The sequence below is a fragment of the Lagopus leucura genome, unplaced genomic scaffold (assembly GCF_019238085.1).
Source record: "Lagopus leucura isolate 7727_CA_CO unplaced genomic scaffold, USGS_WTPT01 Super-Scaffold_100081, whole genome shotgun sequence".
Classification (NCBI taxonomy): Eukaryota; Metazoa; Chordata; class Aves; order Galliformes; family Phasianidae; genus Lagopus; species Lagopus leucura.
Window position 1 is genome coordinate 182,503 of NW_024962317.1, and position 21,735 is coordinate 204,237.

Here is a 21,735-nt window from a genome sequence, read left to right on the forward strand (position 1 = left end):
TATGAAATGGTCACCAGCCAAATGCAAGAATCTGTATTCAGCTCTACCTTGTGAGTCACAGCATGGAAAAGAAGTGTGAGAGAGCAGAGACAACCAGAATGTAAACTTTTGCTTACTTTTTCTTTCATACTCCAAGCCCCACCTCCATCACCCCGCATTACAGTAACAGATGCAGACGAAACACACCTTTCTTGGAGCTGATCTCTATTTCAAAGAAGGCTGCTCCTGCTGGAATAAAATGTGAACACTGGCATGGGTTGTGTACACAAGTCCCCAGAAAGCTTTGCCAGCCTGCTTACTTTCTTCCCTTCTTAAACACCCTGAAACAAATACTATTACAATAGCTCCACCCCTACACAGCTGTGAGAACACTTCATGCAAAACAAAATAAAATAGAAACTAATAGCAACAAAAACAACAGAATAATAATAAAAAAAAAAAAAAAAGAGAGAAAAAAAAAACAAAAACAACCAACAACAACAAGAAAACTAACCTGAAAGCCTCCAAACAGAAATGCCCCTCCCTGGCTACACAGGTCTGGAGATTTCAGTGTTTCCTCATCACCCCTGTGTAAGGGATGGGCTCTGCCTAGACACAATCCAGCACAGAGTCACCAGCAATTCTCCACTCCAGCAGATTCTCGAGGTGTCAGACCTAGTCCTGCCCCAACTTGCAGGCAGCGTGCAGAAGATGTGGGTTCCTCTCTTGGTCACCAGGTGAGTGAAAGGAGAGGGAGGCCCTGAGGAACTGCACTGCCTTGATGCTGGTCTGCCCAGGATTGTCTGGATGCAGAGAAGGCATTACATGGCAGCCGGTGCTTGCTAAGTAATTACAGTTTCTGCAGACCTGGGAAACATTCCCAGGATTACTGCTGTCTTTGCCTAATCTATAGCAGCAAAGAGGGCAAAAAACAACCACAAAGTCCAAATCAGCACTCCTGTAAGGTTACTATCTACTTCTACACAGACACTGCTTTGTCATTCAGCATAGGGCTATGCATGCTCCTAAGTAACTACGGGGACTCACAGGACACCAGGAGGGAGACATGACTTTCCAGGTTTCTGCAGTGTCTCCCTCAGGCCTTGCTTGATTCTTACATCTAGACAACATCTACAGTAACCCACAGACTTCCCACAGGCCCTGCAGGGCACTGGTCCCAGCACGCTCCAAATGCCTCCTGTTCTCATTGAATCTGGATAAGCATGGCAAGCTGGGACCTGTACCCTTCAAAAGGAACACTGCTCATCTGACACAGAGCAGGACATCTCTGTGGACTGTTTCCCTATAAAAGAGAGAGGAAAAAAAAAAAAACCAAACAAGAGCAATTCTGATTTGCTCCATTTAATTTCAATTAACTACAGCCCTCAGAGGCCAGGAGAGATGCCAATCTAGCAGTTGGTTGGCCATCCCCTCGGGCACGTCCCATTTCTCAGATGCTCCTTTCCCAACCAGGCCTCTGCTCTCAGCTTAAAGAAGTTTTAAGAATTCATTAAATCCCACTGCGTTAAACTAATAAGAGCTTTTTCTGCAGTTCTTTTTCCTCTGGAGGCGGGAACTGAACAGCACTTGGACAGACAAGCACCCTGCTCTGCACTGGGGACTCTGCTACCTCTGAAAGCTCCTGACAGCAACCAGTGTTGTTGCATCCTGTTAGAAAGACACAATGTAGTTAGGCTGGAAAAGGAGCCAGTGATGTCCTCAAAGTGCTGATACTTCTTTTCCCTCCCTAAGTTGGGAAATAAGCAGCTTATTTCGCAAAAGGCAAGTGGTTCCCTAAAAAACTACTGAAAAAAATGCAAAGGCTGCTCAGCCCCTTCTCCTAGAAAACTGTAAAAATGGAGACACTGTGGCAGCAGGGAGGCTGGGAAGGCAGCAGAGGGACAGCTGCTGTCTCTGGACTGTGCCACAGCCACGACAGGGTCCAGAGAGGCCCAGCTGTGACTTGTAGATGCTTCCTGTGGAGGATACAGGAGCTCAGGGCCTCTCTGCTCTCCAGCTCGTTGTTCAGTGGGCAGTACGTGGCTGCAGCTGGTCACCACACTGTCCAGGCAGCTGCTGGTATGTTGGCATATCCTGCCCAAACAGACCTCAAGGCTGTTCTGTGATCAAATTTGCTGTCAGCAACCAGTCCCAGGTCAGGCTCCCCTCCTCCGGAGGTGTCTCCTCTGAGCTTGCTGCTGCTCAGTTGCTCTCCACCAGCTTAGCTAGTCCTTGCCGGATCTCACTGAGCTCAAAAATCTTCACGTCCATTATCTCTGCCACCTTGGTGACCTCATTCTGGATCTTCTCCCTCTCAGACAGGGTCTCTGCCAGGGTCTGCTCAGCCAGGTGAAGGCGGCGCTCCAGCTCTGCATTGCGTGCCTCCAGCTCCTGCCAAAGGACACAGCTACAGTGAGGTGGCTGCCCCAGCACTGATAGGTGCTGCTCACAGATCTCCACACTTATCTCCACCAAACAGTTCCATCAGCACCCCAGCACAAAGCTGCCCACACCCAGACATCGCAGGTCCGCATCAGCTCTCTCACAGGGGCTCTGCCTACATTAAGCCACAGCATGCCAGCATGCAAATCCATATGAACGTGTGTCCCCTGACCCAGCCATCTGCATGAGGTTTGAACTGGTGTTAGTGATGTGGATTTCTCACAAACTGATCTTCAAGACTGATGGCATTTGATGTTTAGAAATACTATCCTGGCACGAAAAGCAGTGTCTGGGTGCAGGGCTGAGCCCTGTGACAGATCCCCTCCTTCTTCAGTAACTCAGATAGGCAAATGCAGGCAGTGCCCCCAGAGACTGCACAGATCGTGCTTCCATCTGTGTCCCTGCCCTGAGGTGCAGAGCAGCTTGCATCCCTCCTGCCAGCCAGATTGAGCCATAGCTCTTTTCCCTCAGCCATTGCTGGCCATCCAGCAGGCTGAGCAAGACTTCAGAGGGATGGACAGGTCACAGGATGCCACCATCCCACTTGTGTCCCACGCCAGGTCTACAGCAAGGGCTAGAGGAGAGTATGTGCAGGTTGGGTTTGCCACTGCCAGCTGATGGCATCCTGTCTAATCTCTGAGGGACACAAATTGGGTGGAGGAAGGCAGAGACAGGGACCAGTCCCCATCACCCAGAGGCAGCGTTCAGTTTGGCAGTGCTGACATTTACTCTTAAGCTCAAAGGAAAAATGGTCTCTCTGCTCCAAGTGCAGAGGTGTCCCAGACCTGCCATCATTACCTGGAGCTTCTGTAGTGTCTCCTCACGCTCGCCCTCTGCTTCCCATCGGCCGCATTTTTGGCTTTTCAGCATCTGAATCTCCTAAAACACAAGGGGGAAGAGCATCACACCAGATCCACCTTTGTCCCAGGAGGGCCAGCTCCTGTGCTGGCTTATGAAGGCTCCTGGCTTGCGTAGCATCATGTGCAACAGCATGAGGTACCTGATCTCAGAGAAGCTATGAATAACAGACAGGGTGTTGGTGACTGACAGGCCACCCAGATTCAGCAGAATTCAGATTTCCTCTGCTTCATGGGGATATTACCTCATCTTTAGCCTTGATCAGCAGCTCCAGTTCTTCCAGGGTTTGGCTCAGCTCTTCCTTGTTGTTCTCACTGGAGGAGTCATGAGCCCCCTGTGACTCCAGTTCTGCTACCTACACAGAAGGAAGGGAGTTATGCTTACAGACACAGGAATGTCCCTACATCTTATTACTAACAGGCATTTTCTGTCATGTTCCGGATCTCTTGCAAACACAACTGAGCTTGCAACAGGGTAACAGCTCAAATCCTGGCTACTGGGAAAAAAATGTCCCTCCTTCTGCTCTGCATAGATCATACACAAACACACACTGCAGCAAAATCCTGTTTAGAGTCTCCATCTCTGCTTTCTCCTGCAGTCTTGCACTTACAGTAAATTCTGACTGGCTGACATCTAGCACACGAGCCCATAGTTCATAGCAATGGCCAGATCCAGCACCATTTACAGTCCCAGATTGATACTGCTGTGGGCAAGGGAGTTACTGCAGTTCAGTCACAGCAGAGCCAGCAGGAAGGGTTTGTCCAAGTGTGCTTCCCATTCCCAAAAAATTCAGCCCAGTGGCTTAAATTATTCATGACAAGATTCATTTTTAAAGGCTAGTCAGAAAGTCTGCAGCAGCTGCTGATGAGGCCTGAGCTCTCAAAGGGCCTGTGCTGAGCTTTGCAAGTGCAGCTCCAGCACTGAGTACTCTCACATGGACACACTTGAATCCAAACACTTTCCCACAAACAAGGGCAGCCTGCACTAGGATTCATGTAACCGTGGCCACGAGCTGTGAGGCTCACATAGTTACAGCCAGAATCAACCAGCTCTGGTCTCACAACGTCCTGGTTTGGAGACAACTGTCTGGATGTTCCAATGAGTTTGTTTATTCTGTGATTCTACAAAGTCCCCATTGGCTGCCCCTCACTCATGAAAGCCTAACTCCTGTCTCCTGGCTATGAGAACAGCCACCAAACAGCTGAGAATTCACAGAGCGATGGCAAGGAAATGGAAGCTCATGCCAGCCAGCCCTGAAAAATGCACATATGTGTAGGCACAGCCAAGATCTCAGTTATGCTTAAGGCAGGCTCCTGTTGCAGAAGAGAAAATTTGCTCTGAACAACTCTTTTACTGTCTGACTCCTCTGCTGAGAATTAGGAAAAGGCACAGTGAATCCTGAGGGATGGTTGTTTACTGCACAGACTGGCCACACAACAGCCATCAAGTGGGAACAGCTGTTAATTGCTATAAAACCCTGCTGTCTTTTGAATGCACTAGAAGTGAAATGCTTTTATGCTTCCTTCTCCAGGGCTCCAGAGTCCTTTTCCAGAGCAATTCCAACTGTCCTAACATGCTTTCTTGAATGCACTGCAGTTCCTCCCTTCCAAGAAACCCAGCCATGTGACTGTCACTCCTCTGCCCAGTTGCACACAGGCCTCCTCAGTTGATCTGCGACCTCTTTGACATTACGTAGGTCAAAAGATGCTATTATTCCAACTGAACAAGTGCTTGTTTGTACTGTGCAACCCCCGTTTCATGATGTTACAGCTTAGATTCCAGCTAATTATAGCAGATAGAGCAATGTTCATCCTTCGTGCCAGCAGCCAAAAGGCTGTCCTGATGCCCAGCTCTGGAGGAAAACAGGCCTTACTCAGCAGAGCTGGCAGCTAGGAACCACCTTGGAGAAATATGAAGGGAAGCCAGTATTCTAACTTAGTGTTCTGGTTTCCTCCCTTTATCTACAGGGACTCAGCACACTCCCAGCTTGCTCTGCAGAATAAAGGAGCTCTTGTGAGAGGCCCCTGGTTGCGTGACCTTGTTCCTTGACACATCTTCCCTGCCAGACTCACACAGCATCCTGAATTTGACACCCATGAAAACTGATGGGAGAACGGGGTCAAGGGCACCATCTGGCTCTGGAACAGGGTTTCCTCTGACCTGTCCTACAAGGGCCCTCTTCTGCTCACCCGCTGCCGCAGTGTTTCCGTCTCCTCTTGATACGCAGCCAGCTGCTTCTTCCACTGGTCCACATTGGCATTGGCTTCATGGAGAGCAGCCACAAGTTTGCTGTTGTTGTCCTGAAGGCTAAAGAATTCAGCTTCCCACTGGACCTCACTCACGGAGCTGTGTAAAAGAATAGGGAAGCACGCAGGACAGCATGAGAGTCTTCTTATAAAGGTTTTGCTCCCTCATATTGCAAATGTGCACTGAAATCATGCTCCTGGAGATGCTGGGCAGCTCTCTACCCTGCACAGCTTTTTATTTGCTTTTTGTCTCACTTCTCAAATTTAAATGTATCCTTCAATCCTTGAATCTGCTTCTCTTTCCTTTATTCTCTGATAATATTCAACTTCGAGGTCGTGTGTTTTCTTGAAACTGCAGAAACCACACAGTGACATTAATGGTCGGGGGGGGGGTTGGCAATGTAGGATTGTGAATCCATTTTTAAATCCCTGTTGGATCTGAGTTTGCTTTGAGTAAAACCCTACCACCCAACTCGGGAGAAGGCAGCAAAGGACACTTGCTTTTAATTTAAAAGTATTCTAAGTGTTCAGCTGGGAGCTCAGCAGGAGCCGCAGGGCAGAATCCAGCCCAAAGTCTTTTGAACAAAGAGCAGAAGCAGCAGGGACTTTGCTGGAATCATCAGGGGAATTAACACAAATGCAGCCTTAGGCCAGCTGGAAAAGTGTGAACATCTTCTGGTATCACAAACTACTGATTTGTAGATAAGTGGTGTGAACTCATCCCTACTGCAGACTCAAAGCTTCTCCTTCCCATCCTGCATGAATAACAGATTTCACCCCTGAACTGAAAAAAAACTTTCCCCTGGGGAGAAAGGAAATTGTTACAGCGGAGGGTTTGGGCAACAGCAAACTCAGAGCATTCTTTAGCTAACTAAACAAGTATTATGGGGTCAGCAGTTTGACCCCCATCAGATCTCGTCAGTTTGAGCTGAGATCACGTGGTTATTTAGGAGCTCTATGAGCACCAGGAGAACAGAACATGCTCCAAATCCTGCCAGAACAGAGAATTTAGAAGCCAGGAACTCATAGCAGCCTCACCCTTCTGAAAGCATCTTCTTCAGACGCTCCTTCTCTGTGCTTATCTCAACATCAGCACTTTGGCTCCTGAATAGTTTATCTTCTCCTGGTCCATTTGAGCTGATGATGGGGCTGGGAAGTACCTGAGGGATGAGGAAGAGTAGGTTATCATAGGGCAGCAAAGAAAAACTGTGGCCACCGGATTCCTGCAGACTCATTCACAACCTGGGTTCACAGGGCTGGCTCTCATTTCCTGTGTTTGTGTGCGAGACCCCAGCTTTCAATGTCAGCTCCTATAGTGCTGTGCACAACATTTACATGGCAAAGACCCTCATGCTCAGCAGAATCAATCATGGTGTAATTATGACTTCAGAAACGTACAGACACAGGGCTTCCTCTTGGACAGGGGAGCTGGTGTCTGTCCTGCTCAGCTCTTCCAGCAGATGCTCTGCTCTCACGTCTTCCCTTTCCCTGCCTCCATGCTATGTTGGGGCAGTGATCCCAGTGCACAGACACCCTGAACAGGTGGGCTCACAGCTTGCCCACACAGCTCTTCCTCCCTCCTGACTTGAGGTACTGAATTCTCTGGCCCTCAGCTTTCCCTTGACAAATGCCAGTGATGTTACAGCCTGTAATTTGAGTCCCATGGCTGTGCCCAACGTGCCAAGTTGCTCAAGCTGGCTGTTTCAGGGTTTTACTGAATTCTTAACACGACTTTCTTGCTGGTTCTCAGAGCAGTTCAAAGGCTTAATGCACTCTGAACACAGACCTAGCTATGCCACCTGTGTTCAGCTGCAACTCGTTTCAGTACACTGAATTAAGACACCATGTACCACTGGAACTGTGGGGCTCAAGGGAGGGAAACTCTGCTACTGTCACTCACTTTTCAAAGCGTGGAAGAAAAGACTCATACTCCTAAAGTACACCTCTTTCTCTAATACCTCCCTGTTCCTGTGCAAATCGGAGCTAGAAGAGATGGATTCATCCTCCCAGCCTGAGGGAAACTGACAGCAGAGCAGCGATGAACGTGCAAAATCCAAAGCAACCTTTATATCCTTCTCTCCAGAAGACCCTGTCTTCATGGTCTCCCTTCATAGCAGGAAAGAAACTTGGCACAGATGTGGCAAACTATAAAAAGACTCTGAGTAATGAGACTTTGGGATTCTTAGTTGAGGGCTGTGAGACCAGGTGGCTGGTGAGCCCACTGGAGTTGATAGGTAGCCCTTAAAAGCCTGTGATAAGGACAGCCACCTGTCTTCAGAGTCATCTGACATCTAAAAATAGAGCCAGACTGGGCCACAAGATGTGTTGAACACCAGCTTCAAGAAGCCTTCCAGAGGGCAATCGAGAAGCAAGACCTGCAAAATACAACCCTGCCTCATCTTGCCCCACAAAGCTCTTTTTGTAGGTGGAGAAACGGAGGCAGGCAAGGTGCAGAAGTTTTTGTTCTGGTCTGTTGCTCCTGTGAGTTCAGCTGAAACTGGTAGCAGTTGAAGATGCTCCACAATGTTTTGCTACTCGCAGTACCCACAGTTACTCTGTGATGGAGATGCTAAAACAAGATGGGGATTGACCTAAAAGGTACTAGGGGATGGGAGAGAACTGCTGTCCTGGGATTTCCTCTTAAGTCTGAAGCCTAAATTAGCTAGTGCAAATGCAGAAAATCAGAGAGCCCTGATTTAATGTCAGGAGACAGGCCTGCTCTCTGCTCACTTGCAAACAGAAAAACGATCAATTATTGAAGGATGAAGCTCATGTTTGAAGCTGCATTAACGCAGGGACTGCAAACCAGTAGTAGGAGATGATGTGTGTACAGGCTGGGGGAAGCAGGACAAGGCCTGCATGCCCACACAGCAGCAAACGCTGCATGTGCTGAGTGCTGGCTGCCAGATGGCTGCAGGCAGGGGTCATGCATACCTATGTGTGAGCTCTCCCGTGGTGAGATGAGGCATGCTGAATGGGAAGGGTGAGCATGGGCTTACACTGAGGCCATTTTAGCACTGCTGAGTCAAGTACGAAGAATGAACTGAGCCTTAAGGCCACTTCCAAGATGTGTGCCAAATCACCTTCTGATCACCTCATACCTTCTGCTGTAGCTGTGCATGGGAAATGGACACATCCTATTGTGACATCTGTTGCACTCAGCCTGATATAAACAGAACAGCAGAGTGTTTCTCCACTCTCTGCTTGCCTCCCAGCCAGGGAAGCTCTCATAGTTGCAGCTGACCATGAATCTGTCTTGGTTCTGCTACGAATGCTCTATTCAACTCTCTTACTCATGTGCCACATATTAAGATGGGACTAAGACAGTGGGAGCCAAAATCTAGGTGGGTTTTGCCCATTTTTCCATTCCACGTGACATTTCCAGTCTCTTGAGAGCCACTGCCTCTACCTCCCCCTCTTTTCCCTGCAGGCCAAGGTACTGTTCACACTCCCTCCTCCTCCTGCTGCCATTCCATCTGTATTCAACCCAGAGAACGCAGCATCCTCCATCCCACAGCTCCTCTCCTTCTGCCAGGAGCTCAGTGAAATCCATAGCCACCCCTGGAGAGCACTACTTGGGAGGGCAACTTCACCATCAATGCCAAGCTGCTGCAACATGAGAAAAAGATGCGTAGACATCTCCACAGCTTATCCTCTCCTCTCCACACTCCTGCTGCTGGAATTGATTTAGTTATACAGGGACAGGCAGCAATTGCAAGTGTGACAAATGTGAGAATGATAAGTGACGGGCTTCAGCTTTCTGGTCTGGGGAAAAATGAAATTGAATGACTGGTTGTCATGCTTGCATCTCTTAGTGAAGATTTCCCCAAGGTGGAAGGTAGTGATTTCTGCAGGGATAGCACAGCTCCTTCTCTTCTACAGTGGAAGCAGGGCAGAAATGGAAGAAATATAGCAGGGACTCCCCAGTCACCAGTGCTAAGAAATCACTTTGTCTTTCTGAGACCATCAGCTACCAGAGACACTTGAGAGAGGAACTCCCCTGCAGCCCCAGCAAGGGAACAAAAATGGCTGGAAATGCCATGTATCTTTTCTCCTATCTTCTTTAGCCAGGCAGCATGCATTCTTGCATGTTGCTTGCCTATTACTGTCACACTGAGTCCACAGAGAGCCAGTAACTCTAAAGAAAATAAAGCCAAAAACCACTACCATCACCACTAACAGAAAACCCAAGACCTCCTCCAGTATGGTTTTATCAAGACAAATGTTGAACTGGCAAAGAGGGAGGAGTGTCAACCTTCCAAGAACTCCACTTAAGCAGAAATCATTTTATCCACTTCATGTGCTTCAGCAGAGTGACATCAGGGTCACAGGTGTCATCAGAAAGAGAACCTCCAACCTCAGTGTCTATCAAGAAAGCTTTTGGGCAGAAAAGACAGAAGCAAAAGTTACTAGAGGAGATCAGCACAGTGGCCATTTTCCCTAGCAGCCGCTGCTCTGCAGTAAGCTTTATCCCTGCACATCCCCAAGCATTACCTGGTGAGATGTGATACTCAGGGCAGGATTGGTCAGTTCTGTTTTATCCTGGGACTTCTCCCTTGCCAAACGTGCTGCTTCTTTCACCTCCTGGAACTTCTCTGCGAACTGGAAGGAAGCAGAAAAGTCACTCTGCTGCTAAACTGAAATGTGGAACAAATTAGAATCAATGTCTGGGTCACTCCTCCCTTTGTTATTTCATTTTATGTGCTTTCTACTTCAATTAGTAATAAAAGTGAAGAAATAGCCCCTACCTACCCATGATTCCAGCACTCAGAACTGTGAGAGCAGCTAAATACTCATGGAGCCCTAAGTCCAAATTCATTTTGTAACAATCAAGAAGCTCAACAAGGATCACTTTAAACCATTTCCTCCTATCTTTGCATCTTGAATTAGGTTTTAGCACACTGGGAACAGCACTACATCAAGACCCCAGTGTTTCTATTTCCTCCTGAGTCTGATCTCTCCTTCTGGGTTTCAGGGACATTTTTCTTACTGGGATCAGGTCTCTACCAGCATCTGCCACATTACCTGGGAGAGGTGCTGCTCTGAAGCAAAACCCAGTCCATATACTGTGTTGGCTCGGCTATCTGCCCACTGTCCAAATTTCTGGGATGTCTTTGTGAAGGTCATGTTGGGGGTGATAGTGCTGTTGATGATTGCCTGTGGAGAGAGGCAAAAATGAGTTAGAGAGAACTCCATCCTGCTGCCCCAGGGTGTAGTATGGGATCACCACAATCACTGAGCACTCTTGGAACTCAGGGTAGAAACTCTCTTTTAATAAAGCAGCTATTCAGGGTTCTGGTGACCAAAAGTCTTTCTAGTCTAGCTATGAAACACAAACAAGTGTGAATCTTTTTGTCTACTGTAAGAAAAAAATAAATAAGAAAGCCTGAATGTTACAATCTTTATTGGGCCTCCATTGCCAGAAGAAAAGAAAAGATGCAGAATGCCTCTGGGGACTGAACAACTTTCTGATGTTCTTCACTTTCATGGCAAGTAGGAATTAAAAAAAACAAGAAGTAAAAGGCTTAAACTGCACTTAGCACAAGTTATTACAGAACACTGTTGGTTAGAGTAGCAACACAATGAACTGCTTGAGGAGATTGCAAGAATCTCTGCCACTGGAGGTCTTCACTGGAGGAAACAGGTCAGAAAAATCTCTATCAAGAGCAGTTTAGGGAGAATTAACCTTGTCTTGGGGGTAGCGACTGAACAGACTGCAGCACCTCTGTTTGTTCCTTCTGTCTACATGGGTCAGTTTCAGCACAGGATCAAGGCTCTTAGAAAGATCTCTTTTGCATGCTCAGAGAGGAAAGAGCCAAGGAGCGAGAGAGAAGAAAGCACACTTCTCATTAGCACAGAGCCTAGTGTCCATACTGAGTACATTCAAGCATGGAGGCAGTGCTTTATCTTCTATTCCCTGTAGTAAAGACACCAGAGTGCCCCATGCTGGAAACTAATCAACGTGACACAAAGCATCCAGAACAGACATCAGTTGGAGACAAACTTGCTTTCCAGCTGTGATGCTGTCAGCAAATGCTCCCTACCTTGGTGCCCCCCACACTGATGATCCGGTACACGTTGCGCGTGGCATCGTAAAAATAGGAGACAGTCAAGGCGTGTTTGCTGGCGGGGATCCAGTTTCTTTTGGTAGCAGGGTCAATTTGGAAAACATGGGCTCTGGTGCTGAAGATTGGCTGCTCCCTGCAACAGAAATGAACAGAGCTGTAAGGGCAGAGGGGAAGCTGAGCAATGGGGGAAGTGGACTGACTTTCTGGCACTTGCATTGCATTATGCATCCCCAGTGGCACTTCTGCTATTTGCCTCCAATCTAGAGATATGTGACAGTGGGAGCTAAGCACAGTAGCTCATATGGACATAGTAACAAAGCCACCAAGGGTGTTTAACTATAGGCAGAAGTTTTTACCTTCCTCTAGATCTTCTCTGTCCTGCTCCGTTGTCTTCACACATTTCTAAAGACCACAGCCTAGTCATAGCAGCAACAACACCCCAAGGTTAGCAAGCCTTACTCACACATTCACCCAGGGATCAGCATTCAGCTTGCAGGTAGAAACACAAACAGGACATCACAACCTCGTGTTCTGTCTACCAGATGGTCCTACACAACACAGCTGGTGTGGCAAAGTTAAGCTAATAATTAGTGGTTATATTATTTTTAGCCAGATTTGAAGTTTTCTTTCACTATTCCTTGGCACATGAGCAAACAGTTCATGGTGACTTCACCAGCTATATGATTCTCTGGCTGCTGTGCTGCTTGCCCTTCACAAGATATCTCTGACCTGGAGCTCTGGGAAAGCGGGTGGATGAATAGATGGAGGATGGGTTTGGGCTGTGAACACAAGTGCCTTCCCCTCAGCACAGCTCTTCCTCCCTTGACTCATGCTTGGGAAGCACATCCTGCAGTGAGAGGTCATGCTGCAGGATTAAAAGCAAGTCACTTAAGAATGAATTAAAGGAAGCACTTCACCACACAATGTGCAGCTGCTGCACAAAAGCAAGTAGTGCCTGGATTCTGTAACCAGTAATATCTAAGCTGAACTAAGGAACTGAATCTCAGGCATCAGGATGTAATCTGAGCATTTCAAGAGGCAGGAAGAAATGTTTCCATGACACAACAGACCAGGTGCATCAGGGCTTGCAGTCTCCATTTTACTTTGTTTAAAACCCAAGGCACTGGCCATTTCCACACTTCAATTCAGTGAAGCCTGATGTGGTTGGATGTATCCCATGACTTCTTGCCTGGATAAAACAGCTGCAAACAAAGCATAGTCACAATCCTGTGACATGCAAGTCCCCGAAATCCAGAAATTTATTTCCAGCCTATTTTAAGTTCTCACAGCTGCAATGAAGAGAACAAGATGATGACTGTACCTGGTGCTTTCTGAATGCATCAACAAAACTTAGGAAGGAAATAAAATTCTCCCTTTGACCTCCCTTTTTCCAGCTTTGTCCTCTGGTTACAGTCCTGACTCAGCTCTCTTATTCAGAAGAAGCCTGTGCAAGGGTCTGAACCAGATATTTCTGTACATTCCCTCTGTCTGGTTTAATTCAGCCACAGCTTTTTTTTCAAATGAGACTCAAATTCTCTGGGCTGCACTAACAGTTACTATAATTTACATGGATCATGACTTATCCTTCAAGACACAGAATTTACTGAGCTGGGGAAAATGAACATTTCTGTGCCTTAACCCCCAAGTCCTGGGCCAGTGTCAGAAAGAACAAAGGAAGGTCATTACCTAGCTGTAGACATTTGTTAGTAAGTGTAAGACAGGCCACAGGCCAGTGGAGTTAGTATACGTCTCTCCTCCAGCAGCTTCCTTCTCAGGTCTCCTAGCTGGATTGAGACTCCTTTTTGGTTTTGCCTCCACAGTGATTCATTTCCTAGCGATGGAAAAAGTCAGCTGTTATTTATCACACAGAACACAGACAGTGTTCAACCAGGCAGCACTTAGGGGGTTCGTTTGTCCCAAACTCACAGAGCTTGTAATTTGTAATGATCTCTCATCACTGAGCAAGTTTTCTTTCCCTGTCATGGGAGATAATTGGGTGAGCTGTGTAACTGGAGCAAATCCCTCTGGCAGCACGAGCCAGCTGTTGGGAGTGGGCCATGGAGGAGCCTGGAAGGCTCTAATGTTTCCAGTCATGCACACGTGACACTGGCTGCAGTGACACCATGATGGAAAGCCCTGCTCAGAGATCACCCCTCACACGCACAGCAGTTATTCCTGTGCTCAGCAGCAACGTCTGCTCCTGGAATCAATGGAAACCATCCTGCTGACTGCAGCGGGTTTCAGACCAAGCAATGGATCTGATGGCCCCTGCCACGTGCCCTGACTGAGCTCCCAGACCCTCCTGGAGATTTTCCTTCTCTGATTGCAGCAACAGTGCTGCAGTAGCACCTGGGTATTACTTTCCCTCTTAACACCAGGAACGGAAAATAAAATGCCACTGGAACGTCTATCAGAATATCAGAATCTTCACAGTGGTTTGCTTACGTTTTTTCCACTTGCACGAGGCAGACTTGGCTGCTTGCTTACCCAGAACACAGATGAGGCATGCATGCCCGTTCCCTGCTCTCAGGTACAAGGAGCTATGCGCCAGGTATGCTGAAATTTGCACCACTGTTGGTGTCAGTGGAAGGGAGCTCTGCTTTCATGCCGTTCTGTGATCACTGCTGTCTCAACACTTCTCATATGTTTGTTCCTGCCTTATGGTCTTCCCCAGAGCAACAAGACTTCATGCTGTCTCTGACAGGTCTTTCCCTTTCAGTTACAAATGTGAAAGTCACACAGACTTCACCAGCAAGCTGAGAGATACACCAGATGTGCTTTGCTTCCAACAGAAAGCAAACTGCCAGCAGCAGCAGCAGGGCACGTCTATGACTTCACCTGCCTACTTGGTGCCAAGGAGGGAACTCCAGCACCCATCTCCCTCTGAGAGAATTAAAATATGCAGAATCTCCCAAAATTCTGTTTCACATCTCCCCTTTCCTTACCATAAACAGAAACAGTTGCTGCCAATTTGCAAGTCCCTAATAATGGATTTTTAAGATAGCATTATGAGACCAGCATGTTATTGCCTCCTCATAACCACCTGAGTACAGCAGCAGCCTGGCATGTGAACAATGCTTTCTAGGAAGCAGTTCCTGAAGCTCTGTAGGTAATGATCGAGGAGAGCTTTGTGCTCTGCTTGGGAACAGCACTGAGATGTTCACACTCCTTTCTTGTGGAGGGGGAAAAAAAGATGGTTTTGTAAATCCAGCAAAATGATACAGAATACATCTAGGTAGTAAAATAATGTATTGCACAGGATGCAATGGAAGTGTGGAAGCCTTCCTTTCAGTACTCACATACTTGTTTGACAAGGTTAAAGCAGACATTACACAACAAAAGCCCTCCTAGGATCTAAATGGTGAAGCACAAGAGAAATAGCAGGCAGCAGTAACTGCAAGAGGGGAAAAAAAAGCAAGGAATTGAGACTACACTGGTGTGGGAATAGGGGAGGTGAGCAGCTCTGGGAAGGTCCTGACAACAGAGCCTGTGCAGCCTGCAGATCGAGGGTACGCATCTAACAAGGCACCAGGGAGCTCTACCTTACCCTCTCTGAAGTTTCTCAGCAGAACCACAGCAGGGTTTGGCACAGCTCAGCACAGCTGAGTGGGTTTGCAAGGAGGGGGCACAAGGAATACTGCAGGGCACCGGCATACCTGCTGAAGGTTCAGAGCAGGAAAAGCACAGGTGCTGAAAGCTGTATCTGAGATGCACGATCAAGGTACTGTCTGAAGAACACCCACCTGTGATCAGCTTGCTTCTGGCCGAGCTGCTGGCCCCTTGTCTCCAAAAACACTACAAAGCATTTAAAAATAGTCCTGAAAGTGCCTAGGATTCAAACTGCCGTGTTCTCTTTCCCATTACAGCCCTCTTTCCCCTTTTTAAGTGTCTAAACTAGGTTCACCACACATCCCTAAATGCTGCCTCTTCTTTTCCTGCTCCCGGCTAGGAGTCCCTGTAACAACTAATCCAGCTGTTCTTTGTAACACCAAAGCACCTGGCTCCAGGATGTTGTCTGAGCACAAACTCAGCTACCTCCTTTTGTTGATTCTCCTTAGAGAAGCTGGAAGAAGGTCACTGGGTGTCTGGGGATGCCATGGGAGCAGAAGGGATGGATCAATCATAGCTGATTTGCTCACCGAATGGAGTTCGACCCAGTGGTCATTAAGATGGCATACAAAAAATGCATGCTGGTCTCATTTCTACCTTGATTCTTATACTATTCTCATTACTACAATGTCCAAATTGATTTCTTAATGAATAGCTGCTTATTTCACCATTGCAATGAGCAGATCATTATTTGTCCTCTTATTTTATGGCCCCAGTAGAGTTGCAAGGACTGAGAGAGCCAAAGGAACTGAGTTGGCCAGCACTGAGCAAGGGGCCTCACCATGTTGGGACACATCACTAAGCTGCCAAGAGCCTGGAGGAGAATACCCTGCAAGCAATGGCATGTGTCAAAGAGGTACAGATGGCATCAGTTCACTCCCTTGCACTAGTGCCATATTTCACCTGTGGGGTACGCTGAGCAGAGAAAGTACCAAAATCTGGATGAGATTAAAACCAGTGCTGCTCTCCAATTCTGTGTAATCTGAACACATATGTCAGTAGATTTACGGACTGTCCTCGAGTGTCCTGGCCGGATACAGGCTCTTTATAGGCCTGTAAGCCTGTTCCTATATAAGATGTTCTGAAGAAATCCAGTGCTTCTGCAGACAGAATGCGCCAGAGAATCTCCCCTGCAACAGAAAAGGATATAAGCCACCTCCCAGGGAGGCCCCTCCAAACGGGCTTGCAGCTACAGCTGTTCAGGGGCAGCACCAGGGGCTGGCACCAGCTCTGTTCCCCTGGAGCACTGCAGTGCATGTGCCACGTGGAGAAGCACATCCCCAGGCACCACAGCACAGCACAGCATCCAAGCTGAAGCAGAGCTCCTGCCAGCAGGGAGCTCGTCTGCCGGCTCTACCACACAGACCATCACGCACAGAGCTCTCAACACACATCTACACCTGCAACGGGGAATCACCATCAATTCCTTTGCTTGACATGTCTTTAATGGAAGGATTTTACAAAGCATTTTCTCTAATCCTCACTAGATAAATACTCCCAATCCAGCAGATGGATCTAATAACCAAATAGAAATCAAAAAGCGAAGTGATTTTTCCATTTAGACCACAGAAGGCATAGACAGAGCTGGGAACAGAGCACGTTCCCACTGCCACCTCCAGCCACAACACCCAGTGTAAAATGCTATGAAGCAACATCCTCCGTTTTAAGGAATAGTTTATGTTGCAGGATGGGACAGCCAGCCCTTGGAAGAAATGTTCAGCAAGACATTTATCTCTGAGCCTGAATTTCAGGCACTGTGGCAGCTTCTGTGTTTCATTGTGTGCTGTCTTCTCATTTTCAGCTGCCTGTTGGGTTCTTCACACAGCATGGTCTTCTCAGAGAAATGATGCTTTGCTGCATTTACTTTTGGGGAGTATTTCCAGTGCAAATACCACCTCTTTAGGAAAAACCCATTTGACAGTTACAGGCTCGCTCTCCTCAGTGGGTTCCCAACCCTAAGGGCAACTGCTAAAATACAGCCTTCCTGCCAGACCTCTTTGAAAGGAAAAGAGGGAGAAGAACAAACCCTTTTATTATTTTTTTTTCTTTAAACACTCTTTGCTTCAGATCTTTTATGGCACCCAGCAATGTCTTTGCTCAGTAGCTTCTACACAGGGCGTGGGGAAGTGTTTCTGCCTGCACCACTGCATTTGGCTGATGCTTTGTGTCCTTGTTTTTCTCCGTTTTTCCTGTGCAATCTGGGGATTTTTCCTACTGAGAATCTTTTATTTTTTTCTCCTTAGCAATTCTGGCCTCACAATCCTGTCTACCCACCCGAAACACGCCTATTTAGTAAACCAAATTACTTACTACCTCCTGCCCACCTGCCCCCTTTGCTGCACGACCAGAAAGAAATCTTGTTATGTGTGCTTTGGAAAGGAAAGCTTTTAGAGTCACCATTCCCCGAACAGATGCTGTTTGAAGCAGCAGCTGGGATGTGCCGAGGAGGCTGAGCTTGGTCCTCATTAACTGCATTTGCCTTGGTGTTCCTGGATGGGGTTCAGCCAAGGGCACCTCTACAGGTTCACGTGCTGTTCACCCTCTCTCTCATTGCAGCTTCTCTTTGCAGGGACATTCATTTACTTGTCAGACAAAGAAGTCTCTGCATTTGGATGCAGAGAAGGTGATAATTTTAAATATCTTGCTCTGCATCCAGGCAGTCCGTAGCCCCCCTTCATCTAAAAACCGAGACAAAAATGCTGTATGAGGAACCACAAAGTACCAGCAGAATCGTTGGTTTCTGTGAATGATGGACACAGCAGTGCACAGGTACAAGGGCAGGGAGCAGCTCTGGGGTGTGATAGCAGCAGGACACCTTCAAGAGCACAGAGACTTAGGAACATATTTTTGCACTGTGCCCTGCGGCTGGGCTCAATGCACAGCCATGTAAGTCCCCAGAAAAGAAGTCATCCGATAAAGGTCCATGGACAGCATTGGGTAAGGATTTCCCAGCTGCTGTGGTGGGAACTTTGCAGTTCTCACTGTTATCTTTCCTAAAGTTCTTTCTCTCCAAGGACAACTTTCCTGGACGGGTCCAGCTTGTGCAGAGCAGATGGGGGTACGTGAGAGCATGTGAGCACCAAAGATACGTGGCTCAGCTCTGGCGCCCGGCCCAGCACCACGCTGAGTCAGCTGGGAGGCCGTGCTGGCTGCGTCAGGGCTCTGCCTGCTGCTGATCAGAGCCAGCACTCTCATGTAAAAAGCCCACTGTGCAGTGTGGTGCTGGGTAATTTGAGGGAGGGGCTGGGGGGGAATGCATTTCAGCCCACCAGGACCCGGTATTTCAAAAGGCAGAACTGGAGCATAAAGAGGATGTGAGAACCAGTTTCCTTCTCCGCTGCTGTCTATCTTTGTTTCCTTTTATCCTCCCTCAGCAGCCTGAATAGCTGATGACTGCATGTCAGTGCTTTCTGAGGAAGTGTGGACTCACAGGACTGCAGAATCAAACCTCATTTCTTCCTCATTGCCTGTTTTCTGAAAATCTAACTTTTCCCAAGTCAGGGACTGGGTCTCACTACCTCCACAGCCTATGGAAGCTATTGCTTCCTCACAAATGGGTGCAGAGGGCGTGCACGGATACTGCCTGCTAGGATTTGGGTACTGGCCTGCAGGATGTGATCAACAGACACTGAACTGCTGTAGTAACAAAGTTTGGGAAGGCTCGCTCACAGCCCTTTGCTCCAAACACCAGGCAGGTTTTCAGGCCCTCTTAGCTACAGCCGTGCTTTCATCCAGTGCTGCATCAGGTCACCTTGGGCGAAATGCTTAGATGCTGCTGGAGTCCAGGTGGGACCAGCAGAGACCACACTGCTCTACTGGCAGCCACACAGGAAAGGCTGAGCAGTGAAGCTCCGGCAGTGTTAGCTGGAAGCTGCCTGTGGGCTGCTTTCCCTGTGGCCTCCCCCAACTCCCAAGAGATTACCCAGCAGTGTTTAGCACAGGAATGAAAAGCAGCTGCCTCCTGGCCTGCCTGCAGATAAAGGGCAGCAAAGGAATCCTGGCTGAATATGCTCCTGTTGGGAACAGCAGCAAGCACGCAAGGTCAGGCAGAGAGAACGGGGATCAAGGGCGTTTAAAGGCATACGTATCCTTATCCTTGTTATTTTTTTTCCCCTCTCTCAGAAACCAGTCTCTATTTACAGAGCATCTTGGTCGCTGAACACTGCAGCTGGGTGTCTGTAACACAACCTACACATTCACTTTCCTCAGACAACTATTCTGCTACTGAGCATCAGCAGTTCTTTCTTTTGATGCACTGCTGGAAGTCTGTAGAGCAAATACAGTTAGAAAACAGCAGAGCTAGACTGAAACTGAACAATTCTTCATACATTCCAGAAAAAAAACATGTTCAGTAATAAAGAGAACCAAAGAAATGGACATAGACACGAACTCCATAATGGATTCTACCTCTGCTTCTTGACTGGAAGCCACAGGACCCATCTGATAGGCACACGTCTGCTTTCCCTCAGCTCCTTGAGGTCTGCTGCCATTTTCAACCCGTACTCACAAGAGCTCCAGGAGCACAACCAGCACAAGGGGCAGCTCTAGCTGCTGCTCACAGTGCAGTGGCACTACACATGAGCGGGTGAATTCTTTGATAAATGGGACAAACGGGAAAACTACACTGATCCGATTAGAAGTTGTACCTACTTGTGCTTCTGTCTTCTATGCAGTTAGCAGTCAGAGAAATGTAAGTGCCTACTGAAGTCTCAGCTGGATCCAACTACATTCACTTCCCTCTCAATCAAGTGTTAGTTACAACTATATTCTTCAGAGGGGAAGTGCTGATGTGTTAATACAAGAGTCCAAGGACAGTTTGTCTGTGGAAACCAGAATGTGATGTTACCAAAAACATTAAATATGGAGGAACAAAGCTCAGAATCCCTGCTTCAAAAATAAGTTAACTAAAGCCAACAGAACAAGCCATAACATCATTTGAAGGTGGTACACTTTTAATCTTTTGTATTGAGAGGAATCTAACTGCTGCTGAAAGCTACTTAATATCCCCATGCGATCAACGTACAAGTAAGAAGACCTTTTAACTCAGGAGATAAGTGGAAATATGGAATTTTGGGTGGAAATGTCATCTCTGGCTTAGTTTTGTTAGTACACTGCTACAGTTATACAGGGAGATCCAAGCAGACTGAGCTCAGAGCTTCTTCCCTGGGAGCTGGTGGTCTGAAGTCACAATGACCCTGTTCCAAGCAGGGTTCATTCCCACCTCTGGGAAATACACTGCGCTGTCACAAGCTGCCTGCCTGCTACGCCCTTCCTGGCACTTCCAGAAGTTTTACCGTAACTTTGTGCATCACAGGAAAAGTTACAGGAAAACAAGGCCACTTTCTGCTTTAACCTGGATTAGCACATACCCTGCCAACTTCAAAGGCTCTATGCCTGCTTCACACTGCTGTCACTTTTGATTCCTCGCCTCTACCTGTTCTGTGTCTTGAAGGTGTGTCTGCCTGCTTGACTGTTTTATCTACACAGTCTATAAGGAATATCAGCAAGGGGAAAACAAGCCTCTAAGAATCTCACTTATTTGTCTTGTAATGCCAAACCCACACAAGTGGAGGGGGTTGATCAGACGGATCCAGCACGCTTTCAAACAGCCACGAAGAGTTTAATACACAAGAAACTCCCAACAGTGTGTCAGGTCCTTCAACTTACATGACTGAGATTTATAAATAGGGCATAAATTAAATACCAGGCTAAGCTCCTGTTTCCATGCCAAAACCCACTGCCACATCCACACAGCATTATTTCATTACAGAACACTGGAGCAGAGGTTTTCAATCAGCTGTGTACCCACTCAGAAATGCAAACAGGATCCATTTTCCTGAGCGCCAAAGTGACCACAGCCGAATAAAATCTCTTCACTCCCAACTTCTGGAAAAGTTTGTGAACACAGCCCAGACCCACCCAGGCTCACACTTTGGGCTTTGTACAACAAATGTATCACCAGAGGCTTCCCTTACACATGAGTTCATTTACAGAAGTTGCAGAGACTTGCAATTACGTACTTTTTAATAACAAAAAACGAAAAGCTAAGTCTAAACTTTAAAGCTCACGGTGTATGGGGGAAAAAAAAAAAAAAAAAAGCAATATAAAACCATTTCTTTTGCAGTTACGTTAAAAATAGCTCAGCTGCCATGAATAATAAATGCAATTCAAGAATAATAAAGTGCCAGTCTCACCCCATCTCTGCCTGGGCGTCAGCTTCTTTTCTCTCCCGTCCTTTCTTCAGCTGCCTTAGATTCTCTCCACGTTGTGATTTATTTCTCCCTTCCTCTTTCTTTCTCTGTCTCTCTCCGGATCCGGATGCTCTTTAAATTTCCTCCGGAATTTCACTTTGAAATCTGCTAGCTTTGCGGTCGGTTTCCAACGCCCGGCAACCGCCGGCCGCGCGGAGCAGCGAGGGCAGGGGCGGCCCGGAGCCCCCCGACCTGCGGGAGCCCAAACCCAGCGGCGGCCCCGGGCGCTCCGCGGGGATGTCGGGCGCTGCCCCGGCCGCTGCGCTCCCCAGCAGCTCCCCC

At 47.6% G+C, this 21,735-nt stretch overlaps 1 protein-coding gene across 2 annotated transcripts; it reads right to left on the reverse strand.

Moving 5' to 3' along the window:
* HOMER3 (homer scaffold protein 3) lies at positions 1–21,635 on the reverse strand. 2 transcript variants are annotated; one of them, XM_042887324.1, is made up of 9 exons: positions 21,397–21,635; positions 11,570–11,726; positions 10,551–10,682; positions 10,020–10,127; positions 6,564–6,685; positions 5,469–5,625; positions 3,524–3,634; positions 3,220–3,300; positions 1–2,370 (listed from the first exon to the last, which is right to left on the reverse strand). In XM_042887324.1, exons 1-9 carry the CDS (start codon positions 21,399–21,401, stop codon positions 2,182–2,184), a joined length of 1,062 nt encoding a protein of 353 aa, XP_042743258.1. In that variant the 5' UTR covers positions 21,402–21,635; the 3' UTR covers positions 1–2,181. The 2 variants fall into 2 exon arrangements, with proteins under 2 accessions (XP_042743258.1, XP_042743257.1); XM_042887323.1 differs by lacking the exon at positions 21,397–21,635 and adding an exon at positions 13,280–13,308.
* Positions 21,636–21,735: the final 100 nt, after the last annotated feature.